Source organism: Gossypium hirsutum, chromosome D06 (genome assembly GCF_007990345.1).
Source record: "Gossypium hirsutum isolate 1008001.06 chromosome D06, Gossypium_hirsutum_v2.1, whole genome shotgun sequence".
Classification (NCBI taxonomy): domain Eukaryota; kingdom Viridiplantae; phylum Streptophyta; class Magnoliopsida; order Malvales; family Malvaceae; genus Gossypium; species Gossypium hirsutum.
The window spans coordinates 27,109,922-27,128,011 of NC_053442.1; the positions used below are offsets into that span (position 1 = coordinate 27,109,922).

The 18,090-nt window shown below is 34.7% G+C and overlaps 2 protein-coding genes across 2 annotated transcripts; one reads left to right on the plus strand and one right to left on the minus strand.

Annotated features, from left to right (window-relative positions):
• Window positions 1-11,609: 11,609 nt before the first annotated feature.
• On the plus strand, window positions 11,610-13,335 carry LOC107902003 (basic leucine zipper 9). The gene is made up of 5 exons (XM_016828201.2): window positions 11,610-12,132; window positions 12,231-12,483; window positions 12,562-12,637; window positions 12,722-12,847; window positions 12,957-13,335. The coding sequence occupies exons 1-5, from the start codon at window positions 11,892-11,894 to the stop codon at window positions 13,239-13,241; spliced, it is 981 nt and encodes a 326-aa protein (XP_016683690.1). The 5' UTR covers window positions 11,610-11,891; the 3' UTR covers window positions 13,242-13,335.
• Window positions 13,336-13,421: 86 nt separating this feature from the next.
• On the minus strand, window positions 13,422-14,741 carry LOC107902004 (calmodulin-like protein 2). Its single transcript, XM_016828202.2, has one exon. It carries the CDS (start codon window positions 14,147-14,149, stop codon window positions 13,544-13,546), a length of 606 nt encoding a protein of 201 aa, XP_016683691.1. The 5' UTR covers window positions 14,150-14,741; the 3' UTR covers window positions 13,422-13,543.
• Between the last annotated feature and the right edge of the window lie 3,349 nt (window positions 14,742-18,090).

Below are 18,090 nucleotides of genomic sequence, written 5' to 3' on the forward strand. Positions count from 1 at the left end.
TAAGATATGTTGTGACTCGAAGCTTTTCCTCGGTGGCCCTTCATTCTTAAAAAAACTTGGGATTTGAAGAAGTGATATCACAATATCCATCACAGGGTATCACGACATCACTGGCAGGCTAGTGAATGGCGTATTTAAAATTTTTCAAGTATCACGATAACCACTCTTGGGTATTGCAATACCTAAGTCAGGTCATAGCAAAAATGGATCCTATCTTTGTGAAAAGCCCTAAATCCCTTAGTTTTATGCCTTAGCTGTATACCACCCTTTCCTCTTAACCTTTTTATCTCCAAGAGTTCTCATAAATCTCTTCCAAATTCCTTCTAGGCTTTGACCCCTCTTTTATGATTTTCTTCTTACTCTAACTTTTTACTGTAGATTTCTACTCTTGTGTAGCAAGGGAAAGAGTTTAGTATTCTTCACCACGATAAGAACATTGTCTACCATTATTATAGGTGTATCATTCTTGTTTTATTGCACTGTAAAGCTTCTATTATACTCTTTTTGTTCTACAATAATCTTCTTGACTCCTTCATTATGCATCCTAGAAGGTTAAACTCAATGGAACTTCTTGATGCTTAGACTACGTCTATTAAACATAGTAACCAAAAATTTGTCGATGGAGGTAAAATATTTTTTCTATGAACTTCATGGACAACCGTTCATCCATGAATGCAGGTTTAACTTTGAGGCCTCTTTTAAAGATGAGTTTTGGGACGTTGTGCAGTTCAATGGGAGGCAAGAATTTATGTCAGGGCAAAGAGGTTGAAGTCTCTCATTATATAATATCTAAGTATTATAAGGTTCATTTTTATGAAAATAATGAGATTAAACTACTCGAATTAAGAAATTTCGGTGGCATAGATTTAGACTCTATAATGCTTTACTTGACGGAAGGTTGATGAGAGTAGGAATGAGATATTTATATGAATCTACCCCTCTCGTTTAATTCAGTCCTACTCACTCTACTAGTCAAACTCTGGATACATTTTCTTCGCACAAAAATCAGCCCCGTACATAATTCTAGAACTATTGATCCTTTCCAAGCCATTTTGTTGGCTTCTAGTTTATAGAGAAAACACATTTGTGTAGTGACATGGATCTACAAATTTATGCTATGTTGTATGATCCGAGATGAAGCTGGGGTTTTCTTTCCACATCTAGTCACGGGCTTATGCAAAGCTGCAAAAGTGCCTATGGAGTCGCTTCAACCATTTCATCGACCAGCTACACATGTGATAGGTGATTCAATTTATAAGAAAGTCAAGGCAATCCAGTAGGAGCAACGTGACAAATCGGCACAAAGACATAAGAAATGGAAAGAGTGGATGACATTGTACCCAATAAAATCACAAGTAGAAAACATGCTGGAAGGCATTAAAAAATGGCTTGACGAGCTGGTGGATTCAAGATGTTACAACTCCTAAATGATCAAAGTTATGAAGCAGTATGTGGAAAGATGTGCGAGTAAACATGGAGGAGAAAAGCTAGCTTGGCCAATGAAACCGAAAAATTCTCATGTTCAAGAAAGGTGTGGAATGGAAGACCAGAAGAATATGAAGAAAGAAAAGAACAAACAAAATAGGGAACAAAACACCCAATAAAATTTAGAATGCAACAAGCGCAATGTTACTATCTGTGCAACCGACGAGAGGAGGGATCGTTTTAAAAGGATCTAAAGAAAGACTAAGCCGACGTTTCAAATTCTCAAGTACAAAAGGAAAAGGGAAGTACCTTGTGGATCTAGAATTGATCTCTGATGACTCGAATTAGTTGCATGTGTTCGCATTACATTTTATTTTTATTTATTTATGCGGCATGTAAACTATAAACTACTTTTGGATTTGTTTTGGATGTTTTATTTTTCCATTATTAGTATTTTTGTTTGTTTGTGTGTTTGTTATATGTGCAGTGAATTATCCTAAAAGGCTACACTACATTCGTGAGCTTCAACGAGGAGGTCGACCCCTGAGCTAGTCTAACATTCCATTTTAGGGAAGTCTGGTAACCTCCTATTTATTTTGGGGGGACACATTAGGGACAATGTGTAGTCTAAGTGTGAGGGTGCACATAGTTTTATGTGTTTTATTTTTCTTGCTTTTATGCTATTTTTTGTGTTTATCTTTAATTTTTGACCTTTTTCAAAAAAATTCCAAAAATATTTTTCATTTTTTGTTTTTTTCTAATTGCATGGTGAGTGGACTATAATTAGGTAATAAGTCAGTAGTTGTACATATTGTATAAGTACATAGAATTGCCAAACTTTTAAATTTTGAATGATACTAGATAATGTATTATTCTTAGTTGTAGACTAATTAGTTCAATTAGTTAATGTGTATAATAAACTAGAGGCAATAACCTAAATGAAAATGTAAAAAGTGTACCATAAGATGAATAAAGTATATGGATCCTTGTAGATAAATAATTTGAATTGTTAATTTTTTTGTTTAAATAGATGTATGCTTGAAAGAATTGGTGTTAGGTGATTGATTTGGGAATGACCTTAGGCATTGTTTGAAATAACCTTGAGACCAAAAGCTTACCTATTGTTATATACCCTTAGTTCCCATATCTTTGAGCCTTGAGTACTCTTTCTCTTGTAAGCCTTAATATCAAAGCCTTGAACCTAAACAAGTGTAGCATTTAATCCTTTTCGATTCTGTTTTTTGAAATGCACTATGTAATGGATGACAAGCCATGGAAATTAAAGGTTAAGTAGAGACATCATGGTGGCTTTTTGTGAAAAAGAATGAAGAGATTTCGCAAATTAGTACGTTAAAAAAAGAGTGGGTTGAACGAAAGAGTGCAAGATAAAGAAAAAGAGAGCTAAACCAAAATTAAGCTTGAAAATGAAAATCTTTCAATTTAAGATTACAAACTTTTATACCTACTAATCTCACGTAATACCTTCTAACATTTTGGGATAAATAGGTTGGCGATGGAAGGAGAAATAAGGAAGTGAGCATGCAAATTAATTAGAGGTGAATAGGGAACAATGTCATGTGCTTAACCATTTCTACTGCTTGAACCCAGTTTAGTATCTATTGTTTGAATTTTGAACCATCCTAAGCCTCAGAACGTTACAAGCCTAGAAGACCTTTAGGACCTGAATAAGCCACCAACACAATAATTCATAAATAGCTTGCATTTGTTTGAACGAATATGACCAATCCTTTTTTAAATATTTATGAGCGATCCGCATAATTTATTTTGATGGATAAAATTTGTACATATGTTCATTTCCATTGCCTCTACATCTATTGACATTTTAACTTAGTGAACTAACTATGTTTGCATTAGGAATAAACAAGTAAGCTAAATATCACTCATAAGTTAAATGTGAGGTAGTACTTGTACGAGTTTAGTGTTTTACCACTATGTGACTTAATTGTCTGATTCAGTCCAAGATTCATCTTTTCTTTTGCATGTTTGGTGTGTTTTCTTGAGGACAAGCAAAAAGTTAAGTGTGGGGTAATTTGCTCTATCGTAATTTGATATGAAAAATTAGGATTTCCCAATATACTTAAGAAGCTTATTCTCAAGCAAAGTAATGTTTTTTTCATAGTTTTTTTGTAATTTTTGGATTTTTAAGTTAATAAGTGTAAATGTCTCATTTTTACTCATTTTTGTAACCCAATTTGGTCAATAGTGCCATTGGGGGCCCTAACGTGTAGGGACGTGTTGGAGGTTGAAAACAAGAGAAAACAGCACAAAAGGAAAAAGTATCGCCATAGCCAAACTTTGGAATCGCAATACCTCTAATAGACTTGAATATTGGAGACCACCCTTCTGTGGTATCGCAATATCCACTTTGGGTATTATGTTATCCACCCTCAAAGAATACCCCCAAGTTCAAAACTAACCCGGTTATCACGATATCTTATTCTTGGGTATCGCAATATCAATATCTTGAAGGGACAAATTGGAAAAAAAGGGTAGCCTTTTTCATTCTGACACACCAATCATACAAGGCCCGTGTAAGGGAAATTTTGGCAACAAAATTTCATTAGCCATCAGCCTAAAATAGCCAACTTGACTGAGGAGAGAGGAGACACACATTAGTTTAGTTTTTAGCTTTATTTTCTCTAAGTTTTCTCTTAGATTTTTCTTATTCTTTTTTTTAAGGTTTCTTATTTTCATTTCCTTACCTGTAGATTTTACATTTCCTAGCAATATTTTTTCTTGTTTTAGCTGTTCTTCGTGGTAGTTAAGTTAGTTATCATTGTAGCTTAGGTTTATTTTCACTTTTAGCCCCTGTACCTTGGTCGAAAGACATCTTCAGAATTAGTTTAATGTATTTCAATTTCTTTTACTTTAAACCCTTTACAGTTTGTTCCTTTTATGTTTATAGCTTTAGATTTTCTTGTTGAATGCTTTTAGTTTCATCTTCTTTAAGTTTTCTTGCATAAAAATCTCAACTTTTATATTTTTCTTAAACTTTAATTTCATGGATGCCTTACTTTTTATTTCCATAGTTGTTAGTTATATTCTCAGCCTGAGTAGCTAAACCTCTAAGGGGGTTGGATAAAAGATCAAATCGTAAAAAATTAGATTAATTTGAATAAACATAAAAATTTATGGGTGATGACCCTAAGGGAACATCTAGGCAAGTGAGACCAAAAGGTAATCTTGTTGAGCACCAATTCGTTTGTCTTAGATTACCCAGTGAGATCAAGAGATAAACCTAATTTATCTAATTTGGTAAAATTGAGATCAAGAGATAAAATTAAGAAACTTTAGTAATTTAAGCGATTGATGTCCCCCATTCAAAAATTGGTAACCCACATTGAAGTCAACTGACCATCGTTCGTCATTTCTTAGTTAATTTCGTAGTTTTGCAATTTTTTTACAATTTAGTCCCTAGAGTAGTGTATTTAATTTCTTTGTAATATTTTCTTATTGTGATTTGTCGTATTATAAAATCGTACCAATAGCCACTTAGAATCTAGAGTGTATGTTTATTATTACTCAATCACCATCTCCTTTCAGTTCAACCCCTTGGAATACTTCGTGTTTCATCAGAACTATAAATATTACAACTGACACTGTCTGCTTGCAGTTAAGGCCCGCATTTCAAAATCATTGTTTTAATTCGCATGCGCGCAGCTAGTCAGAAGGCATCTAGGATAACATGGTTACATTCAACCCCTAATAACTTATTTATAGAGGTGTTGGCAGCCCAAATTAGGTCTTCAACATGTCCTAGGTCTTTGTATAAGTTTGATTGCATAAACGCAAATAACCTCACTGAACTTAGGCAACACATCAACGTGTGTCATGCCACACCCCTTACATGGTGCGACATGACACCAAAGATATGCCTTGTGTTGTTTGTTTGGTGCTTTGACGTCCCGTGAAGCTTGTGTATCACTTGACCTTTGCTTCCACGTCAATTGAGCCTTTATTTGTCCATCCTACACACTCAATTAAACCAACTAGCACAACTTAAGGCCCGTGTCGACCTATTGGGTTACAACACTTACAAGATGTGTTAAAAACACTTATTTTTATTAACTTTTAATCCCAATGCCTAAATACTAAAACCAAATTATAAAATCCTAATTTTCTTAAAGAACAAGCTCCTCAAATGTGGAATTGGCCCGAATTAACTACTATATTTGATAGCAGGTCACCAACACCGCTTAAACACACGGGCATGTTATGGATCGTGTGAATATTAGAGTAACTTTTTAAAACTTTCTTGTGACCCACACTGGCTTAGAGATATACACGACCGAGTGAAACAGCTATGTGATCCAACACGGCCTATATACACAGTCGTTTGACGGTTAAGAAGGGGTATGGTAAGAGCCACATGGCCTCAAAGACATACACAGTTAATTGACACAACCGTGTGACCTGACACAGGCTAAATACACAACCATACCCATCTTTTCTCTTTGAAACCCTAAATTTTTTTCCCCGATCTCTTTTCTTCCTCCCCCTTCTTCCTTTCCTTCCCTTTCATTCTCTCACGCAAGCCTTCTTCCATGAACCACAGTTTCTTTCCAGTCCTCCGGCCCATCTTTTCTCTCCTCGCAACCATCCGTCCCCTTGGTCACTATTCGCCACTCACGTGGCTAGTTCCTCCATTTTTCTTCCCTTTTCTCATCTTTCCCTTCTCCTTTCCCTCTTAAAATCAGTGTCGTTTCCCCTCCACATCATTTCCCCAACCTTTTTCCCTTCTCCTGTTTCTTCTTCTTCTCCTTCCAAACCCTACCGCTTCTGTCCCACATGCCACCATCTCTCCGTTCTACCTAGTCCTATGTCTTTGTCGTCGACTGTTTCTACACGTCGTTGTTCGTAGACTCCACAATTAAACCCTGGACCATCGTTTGTTCTTTACTATTATCCTCTATCTTTTCTTTTCTTTTCTTTTCTTTTCTTTTATTTTATTTTATTTTATCTTTTATTTTATCTTTTATTTGCCTTTTTTATGCCTACTTTTATTTAATTGCTTTACATTTTATGCTCTGCTGAAATTGATTTATCCCCTATTTGGTGCTTTAGTTTGATTTCATGTCTTTCCTAGTCTAGTTTAACCTGATGGCGATGTTATTTTGACTTTATGTCTATTAGTGCCTTGTGTCAAATATATATTGTCTATTGCAATACATGACTTTTGACATTGATTTTGTTTCATGTTGATGTTGATATTCCCCAATTAGTGTTTCACTTCCCTTCTGATATCTGGTTGTCATTTGTTATTTCAAGTACATCATGACGAATACAAAAGGTAAGACTAAGGTCCCTGTCCCCTCCTATAAAAAGAAAAAACCAATAGGTGCATCTTCACCTTCGGCTTAGACCACGATCACCAGACACCTGTTTGTCCAATTTAGTCCAGGTCTACTTGAGGACCAATACTAGCACCTGAAGAAGTGACCTTTACGAGTGGGTCGGTGCATTGATTGGGATGCTCTACAGGCAGTCGGTTTGTCTGCCCGAGTCCGTGTATTGATCAACATAGCACCATGGGACCAGTTCTTTACCATAATAGAGCCCACCGACGCAGAACTCACATTGGAGTTCTTCTCTACTTTCTTTTTACAGACAGTTATATCATGGTGGGATGAGTCTAGCACCATTTCAATTTGACTAAAGGATATGACATGTTACTTTAGTGTCCTAGGTTTTGGAGCTGCACTCAGATTATATTCTGATGATTTTATGGGCACTCTCAAGTTTTTGACATTATCCAAGCAAGTCTATTGACCGGCTCCCCTCTGTTGGTCTGACATTGCTGAAACTCAACTGCCATATAACTCGAGCCAGTCGAAGGCCACATGCTTACCCCCTATTTTACGTGTCATCCATACCATTTTGGTACACACAGTGATATGATGAAAAGAAAGCACGAGGGTCATGAGTACTTTGGATGCATATTTTTTATGGAGTATAAAGGAGCGCCACCCGATTGATGTGGCATATTTTGTGGCTCAGTGTTGTCGCCACCAATCGGATTGGCATAAGAAGGGACCAATCTATATCTGGTGAGGTATTTTGGACTTCTCAACACTTCGGAGCAAACCTCCTCTTTTAGCCTGGTTGGACAGATGGCCCTTTAAAGGTTGATAATTATGAATCACATGCGGATGATTCGTTGTCATCCCAGAGCTAGGACGAGTCTAGCAGTAAACAGAGTAGATCAAACGCTTACAATAGCAGCACGATCGTATGGAGGCTTATTTACTATAGTTGTGCTAACACTTTCATCTCTTGTCACCAGTTCGCACAACTGACCGAAAGCCTCTCGATCCTGATATTCCTTGTGATGTCGATTTGTGATTTTACCTAGTTTTATTTTGTTTTTGTTTTTGTTTTTGTTTTTGTTTTTGTTTTTGTTTTTCTTTTTGTTTTTCTTTTTACTTTTATTTTTATTGTTATTTTTTCTTCTTCTTTTCAGGAATGTTATGTTTTTTATACACTTTATTGTTATTGTTATTTAACTATTTTTTTGTTTGTTCTGCTACCTCTTTATCTTATTTCATTTTTGTCCATTTTCTTATTAGTGTGCACAGAAACATGCAATTAATTTAGGATCTCCTACATTTTTGGATTTCACTATCTTGACTCATTCATCCAAAATCAAGGCAGTTTCAATTCTCTTCCTCCCTTTATTATGATATTTTACTTATTGTGACTATCTTTGCTTGTACATTGAGGGCAATGTATATCTTAAGTGTAGGGAGAAATTTATATGTTTATGCGACACAGTCCCTAAATTGTTATTCATGTTTAAGTAATATCCTCAAACCTTACATTAGAGTTAATTTTTCTAAATCTAAAGTTTTTATTGATTCTATTTGGGATTAATTTGTGGATTTTTATGCATTGTTTTATTTATATTTTAAGGCAAGAGAGAGCCAAGCATGATAAGTCATTTTCAAAAAACTATTATTTTAGGTTGTCTCCCCGAACTAAAGCATTATCTTGAATTTTAAGTTTACAAGTTTGACACCAAAACCTTTTTTTGTGACCTTTTGAGCCTATAGATCATCTATTCTTTCATGTTCATTTTTTTAGTTGTGAGTATGTCAACTAGATTTGTTATTCTAGAACTTGTTTTGGTTATACATGTCGAGATCGCATTATTGATTTGATATACTAAAATGATAGAGGCATTTAGGATTTAACCCGATTAACCTTTAAACAGCTTACTCGTTGTATTACCTCCTAGTAAACCCCGTTGATCCTAATTCATTTTTGTTTACTTATCACTCGTTCATGTTAACCCAAAAACCACATTAATTTTGTAAATCACCTTTTTAACTGATTCCTTTTTTTGTTGAGATTCGATTTGGTTAGTTTCCTAACTATGTCTTATCATTTTGTATTGTTGAATTTCTCTTTGTTCTAAAAAAACCAAAATAAAAGAAAAAAAAATTAGCAATCTTGATCAATTAAGAAATTAGTATTTAGGTTATAAAACTTACTATCTTATTTGAGCTTGAATCGTTACTCTCATCTTTTGTATAAAAGCTCACATCCACTATTTATTTCTCACTGATATTGAATTCTTGTAATTCACCAATTGATTCTTTTGGTTTGGTAACCTATCAATTCGACTCGATTGTAATCACCTCTTATGACTTTTTTCGTACCTTTAACCTAAGCCCTGTTACAACCTCGTAAAGACTTCTTGATTGGTTGTCTTCTTGTATCTATAGTGGTGGAGATTTAATTTTCAAGCAAGCCTATGGTAATAGCATTTCTTGTTTGATTATTGAGTGCACATTACTTGAACCTTAAACACCTTGAGTGCTTTGAGTGAATTTTAGTGAATGTGTTAATTCTTGTTTAGTTTGAATTTCAAGTAATTATTGAGATAGGGGAGACGTCTATGTTTGCATGCCTTAGAAAAGATTTCTGCTTGGATTGTTTGTATTCTTTAGTGTCAAATTAGTTTAAATTTCCAATGCATAATTATCTATAGATTATCCTAGGACATTGTCAGGTAAAACAATAAATTAAGGGAAGTTAACATGAATGTGGGTTGAGAATTTTTTTTAAGGACAAGCAAGCGCTTAAGTGTGGGGATATTTGATAAGTGCTAAAAGTAACATGTTTTAATCTCATTCTTAATGCGTTTGGGTGATTATTCGATGTTAATTGTCAGTTTCATACTCTCAATCCTTTAAAATTCATGTTTTAATGCTTAACAAAGAACTTGGAAGGAAAAAGAGAAAAAATCGGAGTGTCGAAGCAAGCTGAATGAGCCACACAAGCTACACCTTTTCATACGACTGTGTGAACCACATGGGTGTGTTGTAGGTTGTGTCGATTTCATGAGATTGTGCATTGAATAGCGAAAAATCATAATTTTTAGGTTTCTCAAGCATTTTAAGATGTATATATGACAAACATAAGAAGATAGGAGGGAGCCGTCAAAGAGCACTCAAGAAAACGACTCGAAACACACCATTGAAGCCGACTATAAAGCAAATTTCCATCAATATTGAAGATTCCCAATTGATTTCTTAGGGAGTTATCAAGAGTTTCTTTTATTCTTTCGATTACATTGTATCTTTGATTTTTCTCTTTTCAAGCATGAACTAATTTTCTAAATACCAAGGGGAGATGAACCCTATGATGAATTCTGTCGTTTGATTTCTATTTTACAAACTAAATACTTAGTTTTTTTGTTCTCAATTATGTGTGTTTAATTGTTGGTTTGATATTCCTAGAGTATTAATCCATGTTCAATGTGCTTAAATCAGTGGTTAAATAAACCCTGTTTAAGATTAGATCATGCATAATTGGGTGGAGTTGCATGCAATCCTAGAAATAAGACGACATAAATCTACTCGATTAGAGTCAAATCTAATTGGGGAATCCATAGCACGAGTTAATGCGATAATAGGAATTTTAATTAGAAAGAAATTTCAATTAATCAACCTAGAGTCAGTTGCTCTTTTGCTCGAAAGAGATATTAGCATAATTTAGGGGTTTCTACGAATTAAGGTGCTAAGTAAAGAAATTACGTAATTTAAATTGATAATGATGAATGAAATCTAGGCAGATTCTTACCTAGGTATTGTTTCGTTTATTGGTTGTTATTCGATTACTTTCGTGTTTTGTTTTTTGCCGCGTTCGTCAGCCAATTGAATTAGTTAATTTTAGTTTTAATCAATTATTTGAATTATTCGGTTAAATAATAGAAAAACATTAATTACTAGTACTTGTAGTTCTCGTAGGAACGGTATCTTTACTTATCATAACTATACTATTAATTGATAGGTGCACTTGCCTTAGTCAAATTTTTAGTTAGTTTTGTGACCATCACACATCTTTTAAATAAACATAATTATTCAATTAATATCTCTTACATAGATATAACTATTAAAGTAAGAGATACAACTATTCAAGTAATATCTCTTAAATAAACATAATTATTCAAGTAATAATTATTTATTAAAAATTTGAGTGATATAACTCTTGATATTTAAGAGACAAATTATTATTATGAATAAGCATAATTCTTTATCAGTAATCAAAAGTTATAACTTTTTATTATTTACATCTTTTCATTTATAGTTATTAGAATAATATAAATATTTGAAAAATGTTGCAATACTTACAAAAACAATTTTCAAATTTAATGAACATAACCATTTAATTGTATCTATTTGAATCCAAGTAATATGGAAACAAAACCAATAATTTGCCTAATTATTATTTCTAATTTTATATAGTATGAGTGCATTAAGGACACATCATTGAAAATGAAATAAAAAAATTAATTTAAAAATTCTTGATGATAAAGCATATTGTGGTTGATTAGCACTATGAAATATAAATCCTTATTAATAATCCAACAACAGTTGCCCCCGTCCTCATTCAGTGGCCTTTTCTCATTTCTTCATAATATATTTTAGGGGCAAGCTTTTCTTTATGGTTTTGTGATTTTAATAAAAAATTCCAAGTGTTAAATTAATCTCCAATATTACATAATAATTGATGAGGAAAATCTAGATTGGCCGGTATTAAAAGATACAGTAAAACGTTAGGCACTTTAGAGATTCTCTTACCTTACGATGGAAGGAAAGCAACTTTTAGATGGTGGCATGGCAGTCATATGATCGTATGGTAGCAGTGCTTTCAACTTTCAATGTGGCAACAATTGCAGCAATTAAATTAGTTAGGTATTACATTAATAGCAGTCAAAAAGTAAAGTAAAAGCTTTAGGCTTCATCTTTAGCTTTAGCTTCTTGTTGTGTTCTGGGTTTGCTACTTTTTGTGAAAATGGATTTAGGACTAGGACTTTACTTTTGATGAGCTAAAGCACTACCTTTTCTTAATATTGTTTTTTAAGATGAGTGGCAGTCTCTAATGTATCAACTTACGTTTAAATTCCCTTGTCTTAATAACTGATTGACGAGCTAAACACGATGAAGCGGAGCGCCTCGGAGTTGGCTCTTGAGGAGTTCAGCAGGAGCACTATGAGTACCACCACCATCCCTGCACCCTCTGCCTTCCCTGATTTCGCTCTTCATCCGCCCATCGCCCATCTTTCTAATTCTTTCCACTTCACTGAATTTTCCGGAGATGCAGCTGAGCTTAGCCCTCAAACACATGTATTATTGTCACAGACGCTTACCTCACACCTTGATTCTCAATCATCCTTCTGCGGTACTTTCTCTTTTCTTTTCTTTTTTCTTACTTACGTATAGATACAAATTTTCAACTTTTAACTTAGGTTCTTGGATGTATGTACATATACAAATTAGGAAATGAGTCGTGGGGAAGTACAGTGTGTGAAGGGAATAACTCAAACTATAGGAGTAGGGAGAATGAAGTTAGAGGAGCTACAACTCTTTCCTCCGATCATGATCCGTCCGATGATGATGACGACGATGTAGAAGAAGAAGATGATGATGATGATGATGATGATGATGAAGGAGGAGAAGGAGGAGTAGAAGAAGCAGATGCTGGTCAGTCTGAACAGAGCTTAGACCCCTCTCATTTGAAACGCCTCCGCAGGTATTTCTATTATATACCTATATGGTATTTGGTAAAATGAATGCGGAATCCCCAATACTGCAACTCTATTTCCTGCAGGAAGCTTTCTAATAGGGAGTCTGCCAGGCGATCAAGGAAAAGAAAGCAAGAGCAACTGGCAGAACTTGAATTCCAGGTCACTACTACATATATTTACTATTTTTGTAAACCTTATAGAAGCACAATCCTTAATTATTTTTCTTAATATTTCTTTGAAAAGGCTGAACAATTAAGGGGAGAAAATGATTCCCTATTCAAGCAGCTTACTAATGCTCATCAACTAATTCGTGATGTTGGCACTAACAATCGAGTGCTCACCTCAAATGTGCAAGCCTTGAGGCACAAGGTACGGATTTTCTTTACTTTAGGTATTTATTGTGATGCATACTTGTAATTTTCCTTTCATAAGGCAAAGTCTGAAAGGGTAATATAATCATTACATCATACATATATAGGTAAAGCTGGCTGAAGATATGCTAGCTGGAGGCTCCTTCACATGTGGTTTGAATCAACTTGTTCAGAGTCACTTGACTTCACAGCAACCGATTGCTACTAATAATCACAATCTTGGGCGGGTGGTAAATGTCTCCCCCACTATTACCGTTCAAGGAGATTCTTCTTCCTATGCTGGATTCACAGACATGGGGAACTCACCAAATCTTGGCCTGCCAACTCTTGATTTCACCAATTCCAATCAGAATAATATTGGAATTGGTGGTGATGCTATGAGCTGGCCTTAAGGATTAATTTATTTTTATATGTATCTACTGTGTCCCTGCTTGCTTTGTCGATTAGATTTAGATCCAGTTAATTTACTAGTAGTATTTAGATCCAGCTCTGCTGACTGCTGAAATTGCCTTTAGCCAAATTGCTTTCATGCTTCACGTATTTATTTTGGAACTAAATTACACTATTACATTATAATTAATAGTTGTGCATGCGAATAGTTATTAAGAAATCAAATTTTAAAGTGTAATTAGAAAATTTCGAGATTATGGTTAAAATAACTAGAGATAGATGGAGTAATTAAGAAGTGATTTAATTAATTAAGGCCAGCAGCAGCCTCCTTCATCATCAATTCAAACTCAGTAAAATCGACCTTTCCATCCAGGTTCAAGTCGACAACTTTGAGCATCTTCTCAATCTGAGCCATATCCCACCCATTGTCCAACCCCAAGCATTGCAGCACCCTCTTCAGCTCTACTGCGTCAATAAATCCGTTGCCATCCTCGTCAAATATTTTAAAGGCTTGCCGTAGCAGCTCATTCCTCGTGGACCCATCTTCTTCTTCTTCCATCAGTAGCACCTCCTCCACCGATACTTCCTCTTCCAACCCATCACCACCAGCACCAGCGGCCAGGTCAAAGCTAGCATCGAGTTGCTCATCCTCCCCGGTGTGATCAACCAGGCCAAGCTTCTCCACCACTTGACGGGCCTTCTTCTTGTTTATTCTGCCGTTGTTTTGGTCCATGCCGAACACAGCAGTGAGAGCCCGGAGCATCAACTCATGACCTGGTGCTTGTGAGTTGTGAGCCATGGGGTCAGTGGGATCAACGTGAGCTGCTGAAGTTGGTCGTATGTCTCCGCCTCCCAGCGCATGCAGGAACTCTCCCATTAATCGGGAACATACTCCAGTTATGCCACTCATCTCAACTGCTTCTTATTAGCAGTACAAAGCTAAATGCAGGAACTGATTCCTCAATAAATTAATAATTATGAGTAATGACGAGTGAATGGAAAGAGGAAATAGGAGAAGCTCTCTAAACTCTAATTTCTTCTCTTGTTTGTTGCACCAACACAGCAAAACCAACACAGCAACACCAACCTAGACTCTGGTTTGGGTTATTTATAGTATTAGCCCTAGGCATTAGTATAATATGGATTAAAACCACACCTCCAGGAACCTTCACATACTAACCCTACTCTGCCATTGATATGAAATCTACACCACTCACTCAATCATTCATATTTAATACTACACAATTAAGTGGCAGGCTCAAATCTGATTAACGTTTAAATACCCATAAATAAGAAATATGGAAACTTGCCTACTTAAATTAAATACAATCAGGTTGTGATCAGGATGATGCATGCATTGAATTATTTGTAGAATATATATTATATAATTGTGGTTAAGTGTTATGTCAGAGACAGACTGTTGGGAAAAACAACTCTGGTATCCAGCCTGTCCTGTCCGGACGATGTATCTGATTACTGTAATTATAAATATTACTATCCTTAATTGGTAAATGTGTAAAGTTTTTTATTCCTACTAGCAGGGATGGATGCAAGTGGCGCGGGAGGGCGGTCGTCCCTTTATAATTTTCATATTTTTATATTTTGTTTATAAATTATCATATATTTTAGATTTATTATAGTATAACATTAGTCCTTTTTGATAAAATTATATTTTATATAACTTATTTCTTTAAACTATAATATTATACTTTATATTAACAAAGTATTTTTAGTTTTTAATTATATAACTTTAATAATAATAATAATTAAATATTAATGTATGATAGACCTTAAAAAACTAAACTTAGAGGCCCACATGGATTTTGAAGCCAAATTTTAAAATTAATTGATTTGGTCCATACCCATACATACTATGTTAGTGACTTTATTGTATTTTGATTTGTATGTCTTGCTAAGGAATTATCTTCCTTTGGTAAGGTTTCGACACTGCCAAGATAAAAAGAAAGGAGTTTGATGTCGAGACTGAGAGCACAGAGTGAAAAATACAAATTATATTCCTCTTGGCTCCTTACGCAAAAGACCTCTCAATTTGATAACCTCACAATTGAGCATCACTATCGTTTTGATATATTCATTATTGGTATCAATTCATTGCTAATATAAATGAATTTTCGCTTTAATGATGATGTAGTGCAGTTACTTGTTTTGAGCTTCACTTTGGATCCACACGATAATTACAAAGCTTTTCGGATGGAAGATATTTTCAAGCTTATGAATGATTTTTATCCGAACAATTTTACGAAGCAAGAAAAACTATACATGAAGTGTAACACCCCTAACCCGTCTCCATTGCCGGATTAGGGTTATAGAGCATTACCATACAATCAAAAACATTTAACATCATAATATTTAAATAAATTAAACATATCATAATCTATTTAATCACATGCATTTTGTCCCTAAATCGAGCCCTTGAGGCCCTAAAAATAGCTTAGAAGTAATTTGAGACTAATTTGAAACAAAATGGAAAGTTTAGGAAAAAGTGACAAAAATTGAAAACAAGGGTCACACAGCCGTGTGAAATCACCCCAGGCCGTGTAACTTTCGAACAAGTGACACACGGTCGTGTCTCAGCCCGTGTCCTCACCCGTGTAACCCACTGAGTTGCCCTACACGCCCGTGTGTCAGGCCGTGTGCTAGGCCATGTAACTCTCTGAGTTGCCACTCACGCTAGTGTACCACGCCATGTGCTAGGCCATGTAACTCACTAACTTGAACCCTAAGAAATTCTCACATGACACACGGTCATGTCGCCAAGCCGTGGTCTCACACGACCGTATGACGGCCCTTGTCCCAGACCGTGTGAACCTAAAATTTACCTAAAATCAAACCATTTCATACCTAATTCATGCATAATTATTCAAACCATTTAAGCACACATTCAAGGGATTCAAACACCATTTCAAACATGCATAAACATGACCTTTCAAACATCCTAAATCACCTAACCAATATACAATTCAAAGGCGCCACACCAAAACATTACATACCAAAACTAGTCAACATTTCCTTATTTCAAGCATTATAACCTAGTTTAATTACCTACCAAAACATATCACAAATGACCATTATCAAGCCATTACTAACATACCATAAGAACCTTATATACATGTACTTAAAAGTGACCAAAATGACATGGTTTGGTAAGGGACTATAGTTCAACAAATCAAACATAACTTCAAGGCTTAAAGTTACCAAAACTTACATTAACACATTCATTAAATACCATTACAAAACAACCTATACATGCCATTATAAACCTAGGCCAATTTGCCCGGCCCGTGAATCAAATCAAAATATAAACCAAATATAAAATTAATAATAGTCCAGAAATAGTCCATATACCTAGGCCCAAATGCTTAAATGCTAACCCACTAAGGCCCATTAAAATTTAAACCCAATTTGCCTAGACCCTAGCCCAATCACGAATACCCCTAGCCCAAAACCACAAACAGAAACCCTAGCTAGCCTATCGCACCGCACAGCCTCCAGCGCCTTCGGTCTTCCTCTCTACGCGGCCACGCCACCACCTTCGTGCGGCCGTACCTACGCAGCACACAAACAAACAACAGGAGAATGCAGAGCAAAAAGAAAATAAGTTTGTATTATTTTTACATTTCTTTCAGGGGCTATAAAAAGCCTTTCAAAAAAACCTGTAACCGGGGGGTGCAGAAGATTAAAAAAATATATTGTATTGAAAACTATTGAAAAAAGTAATAGAAAACAGTTTTTTTTCTTAAGGTGATTCTCCGACTTTATTTTTTTTATTCGTTACCTTTTTATGTATGTATGTAAAACATAGAGAAAGGAGGGTATATTACCTTGACGTCGGCGCCGTCGAAGCTCGCGTCCTCCTCTGGTACGATCGGAGTTGATTTAGAGAGCGACGCTTGGGAAGGGAACGAAGCCCTTAGGTTTTTTTTTTTATCTTTTTTATCTTTTCCTTTTTTTATTTTGAAATAGTGAATAGATAAGCAGATTTTCTGTCTTTTATAACGCCAGTAAAACGACGTCGTATTGCCCTGTGACTCGCGCGGTGACCCGACCCGAGGGAAGGATTCACGCGCTTTGGGTCTGATGGGATTATTGCGCAACGAGGCCCTCCGCATTTGCTTTCATTTTAATTCGATTTTTATCCGTTTTCAATTGTTACCTCATATTTAGTTCCAATTTCAATTAGATCCGTGATTAAACGGCATCGTTTCGACGATTGGGTTTAAGTGCCTGAATTTATGCGTTTAATTGCAACAATGGTCCCTTTAATGTTTAGCGTTTCTCATTTCAGTCATTTATTTATTTGTTTCAAATTCGCCCCTAGGGTTTTGTTTTATTTCTAAATTAATCCATTGTTATTCTTTATTATCATTATTATTACCTGTCACTATTAATTATTTTTATTATTCATCAATTTACTTAATCGTTATATACATCTATTTTATTTTATTATATAGTATTATTTTGTGTTTTCCCTATATTATTATTTAATTTTTGTAATATATTATTTCATAGATTTTATGTTTGACTAGTATAATTTGTACACATTTTATGATTTTTTTTAAAACCATATATGTGTATATTTTTAACTTTAAAAAATTTTATACAATAATATTTCATAATTCTAATTCTATTTTATATGTGTATATACAATTTATACTAAAATTTTTTACGTATGTATATAATATACCACTAATTTCAAATTGTAAATTTTTACTTATTTTCTCTATATAAATATTTTATTATTATTTTACTTATTTCAACCTCTTTTACATATATTGTTATTTAAATACGTATATTAAATATTTCATTTCATATATTCCTTATTTAATTTAA